The following is a 20929-nucleotide window of genomic DNA, read 5'->3' on the forward strand; positions in this document are numbered from 1 at the left end:
TTATTTATTAGATTAATAATATATTATTTTGATTTTAATACTATTAATTTTTTATTTAAAATTATTGTTAGGTTTCAGAATAAATGACAAGTGTACAGAGCAACTCAATAGATTTGATGTTAAATTTTATTGTTTTGATTTTTGAGACTTTTTATTAATATGACATTGTGATTTTGTACTCGATTTTCTTAATTTAATAGTATATTTTTTATTTAAATAATTATATTAATTATATTATATATTTTTATATTTTAGCGCCTCGTTTCGCTCGGGCGAGCGCTTGGGCGAGCGCCTAGCGCCTTGGGCGTTTTTGGACCTTGGCGCCTTTTGGCGCCTAGTGCATTTTAAATCACTGGGACGGACACGCAAGGGTGCCCCATGACTTAGGCAAAACCAGCTAAGTGCGTGACATATGGTATCAGAGCGGGACAAGCACTCATAGAAACACTTGGCATGCAAACATGAGGGACCTAGTGGGGCTGCGTTGAGGGCAGCCAGCACGCGCGACCATTTTGGGGAAAATAGGTATGGAGATGTAGGAAAAAGGAGTCGCTCAGAAGAGCGGGCATTTGAGATTGACATTCAGAGGAATGGCCAACCCTTTGTGCAAGAGGCACTACGAGGACATATAAGCTGGGAAGAATGTGTAGTGCACAAAGGTTGAGATAGCTGAGTTTGAGTTATGGCTCGACATTGGCAACCATATTAGATGGTAGTGATTTAAAAAGTGCTAGGTGCCAAAAGGCGCCAAGGTCGAAAAACGCCCGAGGCGCTCGCCTGAGCGAAGCGAGGCGTTAAAATATTAAACTATATAATATAATTAATAAATATAATTATTTAATAATATTAAAATCAAAATAATATATTATTAATCTAATAAATACAAATACATTACTGTTACTAGTATACTGTTAATAGTATTCAGTATACTGTTAACAGTATACTTTCGAAAGAGAAGGAAGAGGAGTGTAAGGGATGACCGTAGGTGCAGCGATAGTGGTAAAAGTGAGCAGCGGCAGCGAGAGCGCCGACAGTGGCAGCGGCGACAGCGGCAGTGGGAGCGGCGAGCGGCGACAGTGGTAGCGGGAACGGGAGCGGCGACAACGGCAGCGAGCAGCGGCAGTGGTAGCGTGAACGACGAGCAGGGTTAGGGTTGGGCAACGACAGTTGATATCGGTGCTTTAGTTTGTTTGATTGAACCAACTAAAGCACCGGAGATCGAAACAGACCTAAAACGCTGGTTCGGTCGCCTGGTTTAACCCAGGCGCTCGCCCGAAGCGCCCAGGCGGCACCTCTTTGAAGCGCGCCGCCTAGAAGTGAAGCAAGGCGCTCGGGCCTCGCCTCGCTTCGCCTCGCCTCGCCCGAGCGCCTATTGAAATCACTGCTTGATGGTGCTCCAGGCAAGCGAGGTGATTGGTAAAGGATGAGACCATGCAAGGTGGAATGGGTTGCTCAGCGATCGAAAGAGTTGTGCAAAGCTTATAGTGGTGAGGGGAATTGTTAACTCGAAGAATTTGGTACTTATGCAAGGGCTTGTATGCGAACGATGTAATGTTCGAGGCCATCCCAAGACGACCGAAACTCGGCTCCATGGAGCATTGAAACTTTCTCTTTAGTTTGAGAAGGGTACGTCTGTAGGAGGTTGAAGTGTGTAGCGAGTTTAGTATGTTGCTAGGACTTGAGGGGTGCAACAGGGACTGTATTGGTGAGGAGTTTCAATCTAGCAAGTGCATTTACGGGGGCAGAACAATGCACAGTTTGTTTAGCAAGGCGGACTGGCGGAGTAATCCAAGGGGATGGTAGTTTCCGAAACTTTCAGAGGGAAGGATGCGAAGAGAGAAGTTGCTCTAATGGGACAGATACCTTGGAGGGATAAGTCACGGTTCTCCAGAGGAATAATCATGTGCAACGGACCGCACATGTTGAGGAGTACCTCAAGATAACAACCCCACAAAGCTTAACGGATCGAGCGAGTGGCGAGGAGTCGTCACATGATCTCGTATGAGATAATGCATTGGGGGATGCATTGCGAGATCAAGTGGGGGAGTGACCTAAGGCAACACAAATGAAGGCACACTTGGAGCCGAAATGGAGATCAGATTCAATAAAGGGCTGACCCGTGGAATGGTGGGCGCAAGGGCCACCATCAACTCAATGCAAATTAAGGAGCGGAGCAACTTGGGTGTAACTTGGCGAAGGACCCAAGTCGCATGAAGGAAGTTGGCATAGAAGGTAGAACATGGAGCGGAGGCACAAAGCTTTCCTTGGACAGAGGTCTAAGACATGAACTCTTATAGAGGCAAGAGCGAGATCGTGTCGTTCTATGGGTCCCTTGTTTTGATGGAGTGGACTCATCCTGCATCATGCCAAAGACGAAGGGAGCTTCGAGGCACATGCACTTTATCTCGGAGAAGCATTTGACGAAGGAACTAGGGCGACTCAACTTGCGGAGGCGAAGTTGAGTTCAGAAGGCTTTGACATGGGGCAAGAGGATGTAGAGGCGGGTACTCTTGAAGAATATGCCATAGTGCTGCCATTCAAGTTGTCATGAAGGAAGCGGTGTGCAGCGGAGATTGTGCTGGTAGGGGCAGAGGCTCAGGATCCAGACAATGGTGCACTAATTTCAGTGAAGTTGGTGGACTTCGGGGGCTACTAGTCGACGAATTGTCCTAGAGCGGTGCTTCGTCTAGGTGTGACCCGAGAGCGGGTGGACGAAGGTCGATTGCTAAAGGAACGAACACAATCGAAAGTGGAAGAGGCCCTGCGATGCGTTGGCAAAGGCCACACATGGGGGGATCACAATCCAAGTTCATCATACAAGGATCAGAATGCAATAGAGATGTCATCAGAAGACGACATGGTGCAGCGGATCATGGTGGAACAATTCGTGGCAATGCGATACACACGAATCTAGTCCCACGAGGGACTAGATCATACGGATGTATGATCGGGAGCTACTGGGAGCTCCACTTCGGTGAACAACACGACGACAAGAAAGACTATGGATTTAAGGAGTGAATGCTCTAGTATCGTAGAGGTGGATCTTTTGTGCGTGCATCGAATTTTGCATCGGATAAAAGTCTTAGTCATCAGCATATGGGGGCTATGTACCACCGAAGGAGTATACTGACTGCAAGTACCAGTGAGTCCCATGGGAGGGACTTGATCATGTAGAAGTATGATCAAAGCGGCTGGAGAGTTGGACTGCTCCAGAGCTCATATTCGCTTAAGGAAGCTCGATAAGTCAAAGGACAAGACCGAGGAAGCGAACGTTGCTACCAAGGAAGCTAAGGAGAACAGAATCGGTGCAAACCCTACAACATGATGCTAGAGGCCATGCATGAGAGTTGCAGTCTGTCTTTCCATTGACCAAGGGAAACTGCTTGGAAAACACAGAGGTATTGAAGCAGGGGGGCGAAAGGAGCGAGGAAGCGATGACGAGTTTAGAAGGACTTAGCTACCTAAAACCAAGTATCGGTTAGAATGGAGGTGAACTCGGAGGAGTGCCACAGTGCCATAGAGGCAAATCTACTGATCGCGAAGAAAATGATGCAAATGCGAGGCGATGGGTAGTAGGGCAATGGGCATGGTAGCGCCATGATACCGCAGAGGTGAGACTTCCATGAAGTCATCGATCCCTTGCTCTCATGAAGGGAGAGCGCTTGGTCGTAAAAGGGGCCGAGGATGTGGAGAATGCGGAGGCAAACTCTAAGTACCGAAACAAGGCCGAAGGGTAGAGGCCAGGGAACTTCGTAAGACCTGTGTCAACGAGCTTCTTATCAGGATAGCCAAAAGTTGAGGACTTCGGGTTGTTGCAAAAGTGCACGACTAAGGAACGAAGCAGGCAGTACGCGGTGCTATACCTTTGCTACTCAGTGGAGTAGGTGGCAGAGATGATGGAGAAGACTGTACAATCCCAGAGGCGACCAAAACTATTAAAGACTTACTCTAAGTTGGGGTGAAAACTTCCTGCATTCCAGAAGTTCGATGGCATTGAAAGGTGAATTATAGTAGCTAACTCAACGCAAGAAGTACAAACATTTCGAGTGCTTCAGAAGTGTGAGCAAAGAGCAAGCGAAGGCCAGTAACCAGCTCAATGTATGGAGTACAACTCTCGAGGAGGCGAGCGAAGTCAAGTAACATTTGCCTTCTTAACTCTTAAGAGAATGAGCGAAACTAAGTACCTCAATTCTTTTATATATATAGCAGAGGAGCTCTACACACGTTTAAAAACCCTTCGAAGAAACCAAATGAAAGACAATAGTTGTCAAATCCTCACCAATGGTGATCGGTGCTACTAAGAGTAGATTATCCGCTTCATTTCCCAACAGAATGCTAATCGAAAGCAGAAGTGATGCAAATTTACTTGGAAGTGACAACTAAATGAAAGAAGAATCGATGGACAAATTTTGTGGAGGAAGGACCCAAAAACTTCAAAAGTTTGCGAGGCGATACTCGTTAAAGCTCCAACAAGCATCCACCCAATTCAAGTGGCATGAGGCATTTGAGAGACTAGCGCATACTGAGGATGGTCTTTTCTTTCATCTGAAGGATCCGTAGGAACCAACAGTGATCAACACAACTTAGCCAACCCCACACTAAAGTCAGAGTCATTGGCGAGTTGAAGCAGCATGGCAGATTAAAAGTTCGACTACTCAACAACAGCAGCGGAGAGTAGCTGGGAGCTAACAGACGCATTGCAACTGGAGCAAAAGATTAACGACTCAGCAAAGGCTAGGAGTTGTAGTGTCAGCAAGGGCTTCGATGAGAATGTCGAAGGAATAAGTGGGGGAGAATGTCACGGACAAAATTGTAAACGAGGTGTTCGATGTAATGCTTATGTATGTCCGTGCCTTTCGGTTTTGTTTATGCTTTTCACAGCTTATAAAGGGCTGACAGTAGGCTTAGCAGCCCCATTTTCTTTGGTTTTGGTGGCCATCCTAGGCTTGCAAACAAAGGTTATGTCATGTGGGCACTTGTAGGGATTTCGATCTGTAGTGGAGCATTTTGGACCCTTTGTTGTGCGACCGTTCAGAACTTGTAAAGTTTGTTTGTAATTTGCATTGGCTATGAAGTGTTTACTGAAATGATTGCTTGTAGATCCCGAGTGAAACACTTTCTTTAATCCGTTTTCTCTTTTGTAGGTCCTAAGGGACCATAGGAGGTTTCGGGGAGGCTGACCGTTGTGGATGGACACGCAAGGGTACCGCACGACTTAGGCAAAACTAGCTAAGTGCGTGACTGCACGACAGTTGTCATGCGACCGCCACTGCGTTGTCGCATGACAGCATTTAGAAAAGAACGGGCTTGCTAGGATTTTGAGATCGAAAGAGGCCGATTCGGGTCCATTAAAAAAAATAAGAAGGGTTCGGTCGTGATCATTTAAAAAAAAAAAAATCCAGACCCAACATCTTTAAAAAAGAGAGAAAACTGGATTGAATTGCCTGAAATGGGGCAGCCACATCTTGGGTTATGCTTGGAGAGGTAAATACTGGCTGGTATGAACTGAACTGGGTGTAATGAATTCTATGAGTCTACGAACAATAGATGAGTGCTATTAAATTGCTGATGTGTGGAATAAGTAAATAGTCAAACTAGGATAAGATACTTGTGAAACCGAATATTGTATGAAATTTTGGGACATATCATTAATAAAACAATTTGTGAAAACTGGTTCTTATGAAGCAAATTTAGCTTGGCAAAATTATGAAAAATTATGAACTTTTCAATGGCACTGAAAGTAATACTAATATGTAATTTGATGGGCATGGATTTATGGATTTTTAACTAGTTGGGTTAAGACTTGATTGTTCTTGCTATTGGCACTGCTAACAGTCTAAGCTGCATTTTAACTTTTGTGCTGTCATAAGATTGTGAAATAAATATTCAAAATATTAGTTCTCTACTGATCGACTACAGAATTGTTTTTATGAGGTCTCTACTGTACATCTGCACAAGAGTTTTTTATATCTTTAAATAATTTATTAAATTAGACAACTAATGGTAACTATGAATTTAGTGGCTTATAGAAAATCAGTGTTGAACCTGCATTATGTTCTCAGTTTTTCTATTACTTCCAAATTAATATGAAATTTTATTCTTAACAACTATTTGTCAGGCAAAGGTTAATGGTCGGGAAGGACGTGTAATGATTTTCAATTTGGTGGAGACAGCTCAAGAGTTTTTATCTGAAATTGCCTCATTCAATGAATCACATGAATCTGTAAGTTAGTTTCAATGACAAAATGTTGTCTTAATCTCAGAAAAATTGTCCCTTCTCTATATACACAATTTGCATGGGTGTCTACTGGTGGAGACTTGATCGGACATTTAGTTTCCATAGAGACATCTGTTCTTGTGGTGGTTGAGTTCTTTTACATCACTCTTTGAATTATAACTGCCGTCAAGTTGAAAGCCTAATGCTTAACAAATTAGTTCATAGTATTTGTACTTTTATACCTTTGCATGTAGATATCGAGAAGTTTCATTTGCTGTTCTAGTGACTGTAAGTTCAAAAAATTGAATGCATTGCCTATAAATCTAATATATGGACAAAATAACCAGGGATCTATATTGGGTCAAAGGTTCTAACGACTAGAAACTCACAACTAAGTTGCTATGTGATCCCCAACAATGTATTGCTTTCTACGGGTTGTTGTACCGCTTGAGTTAGTATGGTATGGGCAATACGTATCGGTCCGACGAGTGATCGGGATACGGATCACCCGGTACTAAGCCGTTTCTATTGGGGGGCTATATCGGGCGATACACCCCTTCGTACCTAATGGTATGTCTGAAACTAGACTATTACTGATTTGTATCGATCGGTAACATTCATATTTCAATTGATTTTGATGGACGGCCCTGATTAACCAGATTCCAATGGTCAATTTGATCGTTAGCATGCCTTGGTTGATATGCTGGTATAGAGCGGTACATGCCATACTGTCAGTCGGCATGGTCAGTTGGCAGGCGAAGTTAAACCTTGCTATGAGTAATGTGTAACAGTAATCAAATAACATTGCTTGATTTCTACTATATAGTTTGTAGCTTATACAATTGATTTTTTTTTACTTTTTTAGTAAATTGAATGCCGTGCCTATAAATTTAATATGTTGACAAAACAATCATGGATTTTTATTGGGTCAAAGGTTATAATGATAAGAAACTCACAACTAAGTTCTTTGTGATCACCCACATTTATTGCTATTCACATGCAGTGTGTAAATGTACTTAAAATACCATTATTTAGCTTTTTGTGTTTTTAATATTTTATATTATTTATGTTACTAGAATAATCGTTTTAGCTATTAAACATGCCCTTATACAAATATGAAGTGGTTAATATAGCGACAATTTTAATGATAATTTAAAAAGCATAAGGCCATTTCAGTTTGTGAATGATTTTATTAATGGCATATCTTTCTTTTCATGCAAATTTATGCTGATGTTGCTATGGTTCAAATTACAATTATGATAAGGCCTCATATCTGTTATGCATAGCATTTTTGTCCCTGCTTGGAAATATTTATTTGGGTATTATATTATCCTTTGTCTACAAGCTGTTGAACTGCATCTGTTTCTTGGCCATACTGAACATGGCATCCTGATTTTTTAACATAAATGATCTGTGGCACTAATATCAAATTTTGAGAGGCACTTTGCTTATGAGCAAGAATAATTCTATGACTATGATTTTGCACTAGTTTAAGATTGTAATAAATTGAGGTTTTTAATCTTCCAAGTCTGAAGCAAGGATTGCTGTGCTGGTCCGCACAGTGTGGCTCAATATTTAGCCTATGTTTTTAGGCACATGAAGGGTACAAGAACGTGTAGACCATTTGGTATGGTATCATGCTTTGTTGAGAATGTATAAATATTCCCCATGTCATGATTTATTAATCTTTAGACAGAAATATGATTTCTATTTATGTCAAAGTAGCATTATTCTTGGATCTCTTGGTGTGATCCATTGTAAGTTGTGACCTTTTGTTTAGGGATAAGCTTTGTTGAGAATGTATAAATATTCCCCATGTCATGATTTATTAATCTTTAGACAGAAATATGATTTCTATTTATGTCAAAGTAGCATTATTCTTGGATCTCTTGGTGTGATCCATTGTAAGTTGTGACCTTTTGTTTAGGGATAAGCATGTTTGTCCAATCATGAAATTCTCTGCATGTAAAATTGAAGTGGCCAGGTTGGACACACTATCCTAGCAAACAAAATGTAAATATGATTTTCATGCTGTTGTTTGTTAAGTGTGGATTTTGATTCTGTAGTCTAGCTAACTTCAAGTTCTTTTATTGCAGGTTCCTTGTATTGGTTCTAGTCGAAATGACCACTCTCTTCAAGAGGAACCAGCATCCCAGATTGATATGTGCCGTTATTCTGATGGGCCTTCTGTTTGCAGTTCAATCGATCTATATGGTGACTTGTGTGGTGATGATGCACCATTGGGTGGTCATGTCACGAAAGCTACAAATAACAGCTCTAGCAAAGTCATTGTTACACAAGCTGGATCAATGGACATGGACAAAAATAAAAACATCCTTTTGGAATCTCATGCCTTAAAGAACGTTGAGAATGCCACCACAGATGATGGTTTGTTAAGAAATAGGAAATCTGAAGTGTTGAACATGATAAAACATGGGGTTGAACCACTGGCAGTTGCAAAATTAAATGTTCTTGTGGAAGAAACTGAAAATGACGCGACAAGTTCATCTTTCAAGGCTTCCTTGAAACCATTAGAAGATGTTCTGGAGAGTTCTGATGCCACACTGCATGAGGTAAAAAAATAGAAATTCAAATCCTCATATTTGTTAAATGTCCACATTGGGTGGATAAATTAAAGTGTTTTCAGAGATTGGGTTGCACATGGACTAGGGACCACTGATATAGGTCATCTTGATGTCATAGCTTATTGCTCATAAGCAGTCCTTTATACTCAGTGCTACACACTTGCGTTAACATACTTATCAACTCAGGATCAGTGGATGTTTGTATCTAGCTGATTTATAATGCAAATGTCCTGACTTGAGCGGCAAAGAAGTAATTATAACATACTTGCATAAACATTGAGCTTGCAATATGCTGGCTTGACATCTTGGATCGTGTATGTTTCTAGCAAAAAAATGTCAGCTTAGTTGGTAACTTTTTGGCTTTTGCAATATGCTTCATTTTGAGGTTTTTTAATCTTTTCAGTGACATTTGATTTGCTTTAATTAAATTCACAATTATCATGGTTATCTTCATGGTTTGACTTTGATGTTTTGGGCAGTAGATCCATGTTGGTCTCTGGCCATGCTAGAATGTGCCAACGTACCATGTAAGCAGCAGAACATTTTTTAAAGATTCAAGATATACACGGTGTTGGGCGGCATGAACACGGTCTATGCTGCTAATCTGATAGGCCATCGGACCAATGTGTACTGCCTAGTACATACTGGTCTGAGTGAAATGTAGAACCACTTGTCTTACAGTTCATACTGTTCTAGCATTTTGATATCAGGGTGGTGGTACAAATCCAAGTTAAAGGTAGAACCATACGTCTTTGGCATTTTGATATCGAGGTAACAACAAGGTTCAAAATCTTGATATTGGAACAATACCGGCCACTTGCTGGACTGGTATGATTCAGTTATGTATTGCATGTTGGCATATGGTACATTGGTGTGGTCCGGTTGTTATGGACCGGGAGATGGCGGGGGTGGAGAGAGAGGGGGGGGTGTTCTCTGCAGTATTTATGCAATGAATAGCAGCGAACACAGTGTTTGCAGTGTAAACGGCAATATGCTGGACTTTTGTGGTAAGCATTATTGATTGAAACAGGAATATCTTGAGATGATTGGTTGGTCCCTTTTCTGCAGTAGTAGAATGGCAATTCGACATGTTTAACTAGGTTATTTTGTAGAAATGTTCTGGAAGTCGATTGACATGGTTGTAACAATTTGGTCCGGCCTGGTACTTAAAAAATCACACAGTGAATTTTATATGAATAGAAATTGCTTCAGATCATCTTTTGTCATTCCTGGTGGACCAGTATAACGTTAGAGTATATGCCAGTCTGGTTAAGCACTGGTAATGGACCATATGACTACCACTCAGTATACCATTTTTATACTCCTTTTTTACTAGTATGATATAGGCGTGACAACCACTTGATTATCTTTGATTGAAATCAATATCAGATCATCCTTGGTTTTTGTTTCATATAACCATAATTTCTAATTATCCTGGCAGGGCATCAACCTTTTAGAGCATGGATGTAAGAATGATGTGTCTGATTCAGAATGTGATTATTTGACTTCGTCTAGCTATGTTTCAGTTACACATGATGATGAATCTCGACGCAAGGAAAAAGATCTTCTTTTGGTACTTCCTTACCCTTAATGTTGGTTTATATCATATAGAGAACTTTAGATTTAACTTCTTTACTCATCACATCAGGTACACTTGCTTCGCCTTGCTTGCTCTTCCAAAGGATCTTTAGCTAATGCTTTACCGGAGATATCGTTGGAGCTGCAGAATATAGGGGTATATGTTTCTCACCCATCCTTCTCTTTTTCCCCTCTCCTCCCCTTTATCCTATATTGTTTTTTATTTGAAGGTTCATTTTTTATTGGTGCCAAACAGGTGCTTTCTGAATGGGCCAACGATTTAATTGCTGCACCCCTGTCAGTTTTTACTGAAGCATTTGATCATGCCTTTGAACAGCATATGGTTGGTTTGTCTTTGAGTGATATCATTACAGATTTATAGATTCAAAAGTCTAGTGGTGATAGTTTTCTCGTGGTTGATCTGTTTTAGGCATCCTCAAAATTCTCCGAATTCTGGAGAACAGACAATGGTTCTTCATCTAAACCAAATTCTCGTTATTTGAGTGACTTCCAAGAGGTCCATTCACTTGGTAAGATAACCATTTCTTCATATGCTCCATCATACTGTTGAATTGGTTTCATCTTTTCTCCATGTTAATTGTAAGTTTAAGTTGCAAATAGTATTAATGTATATTATGACCACTAAATAAATGAAAGGATTATGTACCTCATTCGACACATTTTAACACATGAAATATTGGTATGGAAACCTCATTCGACACATTTTAACACCTTAAACAATCTGGAACAATGGTGTTGTACCCACATCCATTTTTGGTTGAGGGTTCAAAACCTCATTTGACACTGTGGTGGTGGACCAGATCACCACAAGGTCCGATACTCTCTTTCGCACTTACCCTTTGTAAATGAAAAAAAATAAAATTCTAAAAACTAAAAATAAAAGATTATAAAGTAAATGTCACAAATATCTAAAATTAAAATTAAAACAAAAATTGAAACTCTTAAAATAGTAAACAATTTAGGTCACTAAGAGTTGCACAAAGCTTTTTTCCTTGCCTGGAACCTTGGATCCTTAAATCTCAAGCAAGCAGACTCGCTGTGCCAACAAAGCTTCCCTTAAAAATTGTAAAACTTGAACCAATAAGATTACTTGTGAAATTAAGGGGAAAACAACAAAAGATCAGAAAAGTAAAGGATGAAATTTAACGAATAAAGATAAGATATAAAGAAAAAATATATAACATAATTAAATTAGACTATAAGAAAAATAAATTGGCTATCACATTGAATGATGGAAGAAGAAATTATGATTTTAAAATTATGATGAAAAAATTAATATGCAATGGTCTATCTGGTGAGGCTTGATCCTTGGTTAAAAGTTTCTGCATGTTAAACACTACTAGTGAACACATTCTTTTGGTTTTATAGTATTTTTTTTGAATTAATGAGACATTTTGTTCTATTAGAAAAAAGTAAACTAATGGGACTCATCTAGTTATTGTGCTATTTAAATTTTGAGGACTCTTAGAGATGTTGCGCTCATTGTCTAAGCACTTTTTCATTCTCCTCTTTCGATTCTTTCCCATCTTTTGATCAGCTTTAGAAAATGAATATTGCATCATTTGTGTCAATGGCAACAAATGGTAAATATGATTTGTAGCACTAAATAGCACAAATAACATCAATGTCGTCTCAGATTTTTGTAATAATCAGGTTTCCTTTTGTTATTTTTGTTTTCGGTTTCTTGGTTTACTTCTCCTTCCCCCTGCTTCCTCTTTTCTGAGTCTGTAAAATAGCTTTGAATCAGCCAAAATGAGGAAAGTTGATTCTGGTACTGGTAGGTCTTATCATACTGGAATTGATTGATAACCAGTGAGCATAGTTTAGGCATCTTTAGGCTTATTTGCTCCTAGGTGCTACAGACTTGTTTATTTGCAGCATGGAGCTCTCATAAAGCCCCTTGCCTGTGACTTGTTGGTGGTGCACAACCAGACTAAAGATTTACATGCAGAAAGACTGACACTTGCAATTGCAGGATGGGAAGGAAACTAGATAATTGCACAATTTCTCATAAATTCTGATTGGTCCTTTAGATATGCTGTTTGATGAAGTGGAAGCCTTTTACTGGGCATGCTCAGATACAGAACTTAGTTTGTTTTCTAATTTTTGTATCTTTGGCTGATATTTAATATGGTAAATTTAAATTTTTTTAATCAGCTTTTAAACATTATATCCTTTTAATCCTTGTTTTGACAGGTCATGGAGGTTTTGGCCATGTTGCATTGTGCAAAAATAAACTAGATGGTCGCCAATATGCACTAAAAAAGATTCGCCTTAAAGATAAAAATCTTCATGTCAATGAAAAGATTGTGAGGTACTGTTGCTATTTGCTTTGGCATTTTGTTGAGTTGATCTTCCTCTTATGTTTTTCTTTCCTCTGGGAACAAGGTTGAGACTTGAGCTTTTCTTTGGCTCTTATATCAGCCTTTGTTGGATTTAGGTTTAGAAAATATAAATTGGCTTGCTTTATGTAATTTATGAATGACAAATGTAAATTGGGTTTAGGTTATAGCATATTTGAACTACTTGTTTTTTCTCTGAAGTGTTGAGCAAAGTGTTAGTGCTCGAGATGGACACACTCTAGATGTTATAAGCATTTTGAAGCATGGTATGCAATTTCAAATGGTACCGCCCAATATGGGCGGTATGTACCGGTCTGACGGTATATCGGTACGCGGACCGCTAACGTGCTACAGTGCTACAGTACTATAGTAGAGAGAAAGAAATATTTTAAATTAGGTGTACCGTTCGGTACGTCCTGATGTACTGCTCGGTACGTCCTAGTGTATCGCTCGATACACGGTACCATACCGTATCGAGCCAACCTCGAAACACCGGTACGGTACGGTTCTGCATACCTTGTTTTGAAGTGTCTATGTGATGGAGAACTATTGAGCTTTACAAGGATTTTCAGAAAAGTTTATTCTAGGCAAAGATATCAACAAAAAAATCATCAATTAGTTGGCCTAGAAATTCCAAGAGTTGTGTTAAAAATTGAAAAGCCTTTTGGTCTTTCTAAAGATTTATTTTGTATTAGGTGCACTCATTTACTATTTAGGTATCTTAGAAGTTATATTTTTTATTTTTAAAAGACATTAATTCCTTAGGAGATTTCTTTTGAGAATCATTGTCTTCATTAATTGTACCAAGGCTCCTAAAGCCCTATAAAAATCAAACATTTTTAGATTTGAATGAAAAGAATTGCATCTTCTCTAGTCTCTTACTCTCATCTCTTATCTCACATTACTCTTTCTTTCTCTTCCTCTCTCTTTCTCTCTACTTCCCTACTCTATTCTACGTTAGTTTGGCATCAAAGCCCATCAAGAAACTTACCATGTACCCTATTGGGTTCCAATTAGTAGCAAAAACTTCAATCAACACCCAAGATTGTTTGCACCTCTAACGTCAACCCCTTGTGTGTGGAGTTGGACTTTGGGGCGACTGTCCATACGAAATCGGTGGACCACATAGTTCTCAACGTTGGATAAATTTTTAAAAGTTTTACTAATATTTTTTTGTTGAAAAAAAATTGTATATTTCATTAGATCATGGTTTTCATTGCTGCTTCCCCTTATTTTCTTTCTTTTTTTATATTTATCACCCTCTCTCTCCTCTTTAGCTATAACTACAGCACCATTAAAATTTGAACCATTGAAAGTTGTCAAAAGAAAAAAACCAAAACAAAAAGTGAGGGAAAAAAAGTGGGAACCATTTGTAACATTGTATTTCTACCTTGTGCATTGCAATAATTAACAATATTATTACCAAAAGGTTATTTATCGGTAGTATTAGAATCACGACTTTGCGAGGTGAAAACCAAACCAATCCTAATGAATCCCTAAACCAATAGAGTGAGGTAGACACCCTTAGGTCCAAGCTAGCATATCATGATACAATGTTGAACCAGTTATGTGACAAAATGACCCAAGTCTTAAGAGCTCTCCAATATCTTGAAAAACGACCTATGAATGAGGTTGATGGGTCAGTTAGACAATATGTCCATTCTCCTCTATCCATAGCTTCAAATCAAGGAATTTTATGTACTCTCCAAGTTTTAGTTCGAACAAATCCTAGGTCCACCTATAGGGCACCTGTTCACAATCATACTTCAACAATTCTGCTTTTGACCTTAATAATGAATTCCTAGAATCTATTAGAAATCCACAAGCCCGAGTAATATGGGCCAACGAGTTCAGTTTGCTGATAATATGGGAGAAATGGCTAGAAAAGTCAAAGTGGATGTGCCAGACTTTGATGGTAAGTTTGACCCAAATATGTTTGTTGACTCGTTAGAGAGCATAGAAAACTACTGAGTGGTATGAAATGATTGATTTTGAATGTGTACGATTTACAAAAATGAAACTAGAAGGGTTTGTTAGGAAATATTGGCAATATATTCAATATGGTCTCGAACATCGTCGAGAACCTCCCATCACTCAACGGGAAGTCATGAAACAAAAACCGAAGAAAAAATATTTAACAACCTACTTTTTAAGCTAATTGGTTGAACAATTGTTAAACCTTAAACAATTGAATTATAGTGTTGTAGAGTATTTAACCCTATTTGATGAACTTTTACTTAGGTGTGAAATAGAAGATGATAAAATCATCACTGTATGAAGATTTGTTAATGGGTTGAGGTTTGACATTCAACGGGAAGTCACTGTTAGTTTCCCCGACACCATGGAGGAAGCTTCCAGATGAGCCCTTGAGATTGAGAAGTACATCAAACTTTAACCAATTTGTTAAGCATCTTCTCAGTCTCTCGACAATAGAATTATTACCCAATTTGCTATAAGTAGTGACTCTATCAAGTCAAAAATCCCTACTACTAGCAACACTTTTAACCCAACCATGAATCATCCAACTCATTCAACTATTGATTCCCGAACTAGTTCGTCTTCAATCCGATGTCATTATTGCCATAATAGAGGTTACATTGCCTCTCATTGTCCTTAACGTACCCTTATCTTAAAACAAGAACTAGAGGATCAAGTTAAGGAAGTAGACCAAGTAGTTGAACTCGAAGCTTCAATAGGTGACAAAAACGAAAAAGAAATTGAAGATGCCCATGTTAATGTTGTTTGTATTATTCTCTCTACTATTGGAAGAGAATAAGTATTTTTCATATTTTCATCATCTAAAGTGGGGAAAGAACTTGCAAATTAGTTATAGATAGGGATAGCACTATGAAATGTAGTCTCAAAGTATGCTATCAAAAGACTAAACCTTAAAGTGGAGTTACATCCGACCCTATTTAAAGTAGCCTTGGTTGACAAAATCATTTTATCCATGATTGAAAGATGTATGGTACCAATCAAAATGGGCGATTAATAGGATGAGATCTACTACGACGTCTTGCCAATGGATGTTGTTCACATTCTTTTAGGTCGGTCTTGGTTGTATGACTGATGTTACCAATCATAGGAGAGAAAAACACGTCTTTCAATACAAAGGTAAAAATGTTATCCTGTGACTAGCAAATTCGTCAAAAAAGGACAAAATAGGAACTCCTAAGTTTTTCTTCTAGAAGCCCCCGACCATCAAGGAACTCCACTTATTGGATCCTAAATATTTTGAAATAGAGAGCTTTGGCAATAAATTTTGTGTGGCCATCATTGCTAGAGAAATTCCTAGCCGTTGCACTATTCTTGATCGGAGAGGTTAAATCCTTATTAAATGAATTTTCTGATGTTATACCCTCGGAATTACCTAGTGAGTTGCCACCCTTACGGGAAATCCAACATGTCATTGATCTTATCCTAGGATCATAGCTCCGTAATCTCCCACATTATAAAGTGAGCCCTAAGAGGAGAGCTGAGTTAAACAAGCAAGGTGAAGAACTTTCAGCTAAATGATTTGTACGACACAACCTTAGTCCTTGCGTTATCCCTACCTTGTTAACTTATAAGAAAGATGGGTCTTGGAGGATGTGTGTAGATAGTCAAGCAAGCAACAAAATAACAATCAAATATCGCTTCCCGATTCCTCGACTTTAGGATATGCTATACCTTCTCTCCTAATCTAGTTGGTTTTCAAAAATTGACCAGAGAAGCAGATAGCACCAAATTCGTATTAGACCTAGTGATAAATAAAAAATAGCATTCAATACTTAAGATGGCCTATACAAATGGGTAGTCATGCCCTTTGGTCTATCTAATGCCCCAATCATTTTTATGCACTTCATGAACCAAGTTTTTCGACACTACATAGGCAAATTTGTTGTAATCTACTTTGATGACATCTTGATCTTTAGTAAGACTAAAAAGAATCATTTAGAATATCTTCATTAGGTTCTTACCACCTTTCACGTTACTAAGCTCTATGTCAATCTAGAAAAGTGTTCGTTTATGCAAACCTATGTCCTATTCCTAGGCTTCAACATATCCACCCAAGGTGTTTCTACCGATCTAGAAAATATCCACGTCATTTTAGAATGGCCTTAGCCTAAAACTCATTCTAAGCTTCACAGTTTCTTTGTATTAGTCTTTTTCTATAGGAGATTCATTAGAGGGTTTAGTTTTATCATGACACCTATCATTGATTGCCTAAAGAAGGGTGAGTTTTCTTGGACGCTAGCTGCTACCAAAGTCTTTGCTGACATTAGAACGAAAATGACTATCGCTCCTGTTCTCAGGCACCCTGATTTTAGTAAACCCTTTGAGGTCACTTGTTATTACCTCTAGTATAGTCATAGGCTTAGAAGGAATTTTTAGTTAAGAGGAGCCTATCACCTTTTTTAGTGAGAAATTATATGATGCAAAATAACATTATTCTACTTACGACAAAATATTCTACGCGATTGTGCAATGTCTTAGGTATTGGCGATATTACCTTCTACCACAAAAGTTTACCTTGTTATCTGATCGCCAAGCCTTAATATACTTAGTTGCCCAAAAGAGGTTAAATGCTCGATATGCCAAGGGGGTTGAGTTTCTCAATGAATACTCTTTTATAATTGAGCATTATTTTGTCAATCAAAATAAAGCTACTGATGCCCTTAGTCGAAGTTCTATAATCCTATCTACTATGAGTGTCAAGGTCATAGGATTTGAGCAATTAAAAGAATACCCAATGTCTAGACTTTAGTCACATATATCGAGAAGTCTAAGATGGAAACCGTTGTGAACATATAGACTTTATTCTTAAGGATGGTTACCTTTTTCAATCTACTAAATTATTTGTTCCCCAATCCTCCCTTTGAGACTTCTTTGTTTGGGAAATGCATGTGGGTTAATTAACATGTCACCTAGGTCGAGACAAGACCATTACATTAAGTTGAGAATTGATTTTATTAGTCTTCCTTGAAGCAAGATGTTGCTCGAGTGGTGTCGTAATATTGCATCTGTCAAATTGCCTAAACTTGCAAACACAATACTGGCCTATACACCCTGTTACCCATTCCACATTTACTATAGAAAGATGTGAATTTAGATTGTCCTTGGACTTCCCAAAATAGCCTGTGGTCATGACTCTATTTTGGTTGTTGTTGATCAATTTTCAAAAACGTCCCACTTTATCTCATGTAACAAGACCAACGGTGTTTTAGACATTACTAAATTGTTCTTTTAAGAAGTGGTTAAGTTATGTCGCTTGCCTTTAACCATGGTGTCCGATAGGGATGTGAAATTTGTTAACTACTTTTGGAAAACTATGTGGAAACTATTTGTCATAACATTGAAGTTCTCTTCAACCTTTCACCCTCAAATTGATGATTAAACTGAGGTTGTTAATCGTTCTTTGGAAAATCTTCTTAGATGTTTAGTTGGGGAGAAACATGGAAACTAGGACTTAACTTTACCCACTATAGAACAAGGTATATAATTTCGAATGATACCGCTCGGTACAAGTGGTACGTATCGGTCCGATAGTAAGTTGGTACGCGGATCGCTCGCTACCCATTTTTTTTATATAAATATATATATATAAATAGATATATAAACAAAAGATTATATATATATATATATATATATATATAATTTATATATATATAGAGGCGACATCGGCGCCACTTGGGGAGAAGAGAGGCGACGTCGCCTTCGGGGGGGAGGGGGGGGGGGGGAGAAGGGAGGTGACATCGCCAAAATATTTTTTTTACTTTATATATATATATATATATATATATATATATATATATATATATATATATATATATATATATATATATACCGAACGGTATACCGCTTGGTATATAGTATCGTACCGTATCAAGAGAAGGCCGAAACTCTGGTACGGTACAATATTTCAATCCTTGCTACAGAATTTACATTCAACAACTCAGTCAACCACTCTACTGGAAAAAGCCCATTTCAAACTATTTCAGAACTAGCATTGTAGCCCACTCTACTGGAAAAAGCCCAATTTTTGAACTATACCCCTCACACCCTATTGACCTTGTACCTCTGCCACTTGACTATTGTGCCTCAGAACTAGCCCACTCCTTCGCTCAACATATTCATGACTTGCATGTTGAGATTCAATGTTAAATTGCCCTAAGAAATATAAGTTACAAACTTGTTGCTAATGCCCATCGCATAAGTCAAGAGTTTCAAGTTTGCAATTATGTTTTGATTTGCGTTCACCCTAAGAGATTCTCTAAAAACTCATTCAAAAATTTGTGTGCTCAAGCCATTGGTCTTTTCCCCATTATCCATAAACTAGGATGTAATGCATATATGCTCGATTTGCCTTTCGACTTAAATATTAGTCTAGTTTTCAATGTGGAGGATTTAACTCCATGTCATGGTACTTTTGAGCCTCCTCTATCTATCAATGTTCTTGCAGGTGACAATCCTCATAAAGTACTGATTCTCCCACAAGGCAGAGATGACGTAGAGGTCATTCTTGATGACCACCTTGTTACATCTGCTGCTAGCATTACTCGACACTTTCTTGTTAAGTGACATGATCGTTCAACTTCTGATGTCACTTGTTTTACTTTGGAGGAACTTCATGACTTTGTACCAAACTTATTGGATCAGTACCTTGTAGATCACTCTCGAAGATTGAGTTCTTTTCCACTGAGGGAGAATGATGGAGAACCATCAAGCTTTACAAAGGATTTCAGAAAAGTTTATTTTAGGATTTTAACAAAAAAATATCAATTAGTTGGCCTAGAAATCCTAAGAGTTGTGTTGAAAATTGAAATATCTTTTGGTCTTTCTAGGGAATCGTTTTGTATTAAGTGCACTTTTGTATTAAGTACACTCATTTATTATTTAGATATCCTAGAAGTTATATTTTGGATTTCTAAAAGGCATACTAATTCCGTAGGAGATTACTCTTGGTAATCATTATCTTCATTAATTGTACCAAGTCTCCTAAACCCCTACAAATAGTGGAGCTTGTTAATGGATCAAATATTTTCAGATTTGAATGAAAAGAATTGCATCTCTCTAGTCTCTTGCTCTCCTCTCTCATCTCACACTTCTTTTTCTTTCTCTTCCCCTCTCTTTTTCTCTACTTCCCTACTCTGTTCTACTTCACTATGCTTCATAATTTAGGTGTTTATCAAATGGATATGTTAATTATGGCAACACCAACGACCATATAAATGTGGAAAGTCTGGTATTTTAATATGTGACTGTATGATTTTTGAAGAGCTTATATGAGGTGGGCGTTCTTGAAGCCACTTTGAGATGGGAGTTCTTGCCTGATGAGTTTTTGAGGTCCAATATGTTCAATATTCTCTTGATAATCTTTGAGTATCTAGGAACTGTTAGGATATGAAAAGGAATATCCATTTATTTTTGAAAATTAGTACTTCTGGTAAAGATTATACAATATAATAAATGGCATGGCGAGTGCTACAAATTGTTGATTGCAAGAAATCTTGATAAGGTCAAATCATGCCATGAAGTGGAGGTTTGTGATAATATATATTGATCCCATGTGTTGGAAATTCAGGATTGTACTGGCTTAGACTATTTTTTCCTTGGATCATCGAGAAGTCTTCTATGTATAAAAATTAGAAGAATGAGAAGATTCTTGTTTTTAAACAATGTACAGGATTTGAAACTTCTGTTGGCTAACACTGAGGCACCCAATTTATTGAAACTAATCTTCTCTACCCCATAAAGAGACTTTCCTTTTAACAATCCTTTATCATATCTTTTAAGGTAATTGCTGGCATGTTGAATAAGGTATTCTTCGATCTAGTTAATAATTAGCCTTTGGATATTGTTAAAACACTTTTTGTTTCTATATTTTTCAGTCATGACAATCATGGTTTACAATAGCTCTCTGTTGCATTATTTATTTCAACGCTCTCAAAGTTACTCTACTCCATAAAGAGACTTTCCTTTTAACAATCCTCTATCATTTCTTTTAAGGTGATTGCTGGCATGTTGAATGAGGTATTCTTAGATCTAGTTAATAATTAGCCTTTGGATATTGTTAAAACACTTTTTGTTTCTATATTTTTTAGTCATGACAATCATGGTTCGCATTAGCTCTCTGTTGCATTATTTATTTCAATGCTCTCAAAGTTAGAGATAGTTTCATAGTTTATATTAGCTCTCTGGTACAT

The 20929-nt window shown here is 38.1% G+C and overlaps 1 protein-coding gene across 4 annotated transcripts in view; it reads left to right on the forward strand.

The window, feature by feature from the left end:
* Positions 1-20929, forward strand: part of LOC135583990 (eIF-2-alpha kinase GCN2-like) — a 54626-nt gene that overhangs the window by 4080 nt on the left and 29617 nt on the right. For all 4 annotated transcript variants that reach the window (XM_065099821.1, XM_065099822.1, XM_065099824.1 and 1 more), the window contains 7 exons: positions 6119-6223; positions 8314-8790; positions 10244-10375; positions 10451-10537; positions 10637-10723; positions 10811-10910; positions 12598-12715. In XM_065099821.1, the coding sequence (XP_064955893.1) occupies positions 6119-6223; positions 8314-8790; positions 10244-10375; positions 10451-10537; positions 10637-10723; positions 10811-10910; positions 12598-12715 (1106 nt within the window). The remainder of the gene's footprint in view (positions 1-6118; positions 6224-8313; positions 8791-10243; positions 10376-10450; positions 10538-10636; positions 10724-10810; positions 10911-12597; positions 12716-20929) is intronic.

This window comes from Musa acuminata, chromosome BXJ2-3 (assembly GCF_036884655.1).
Source record: "Musa acuminata AAA Group cultivar baxijiao chromosome BXJ2-3, Cavendish_Baxijiao_AAA, whole genome shotgun sequence".
Classification (NCBI taxonomy): Eukaryota; Viridiplantae; Streptophyta; class Magnoliopsida; order Zingiberales; family Musaceae; genus Musa; species Musa acuminata.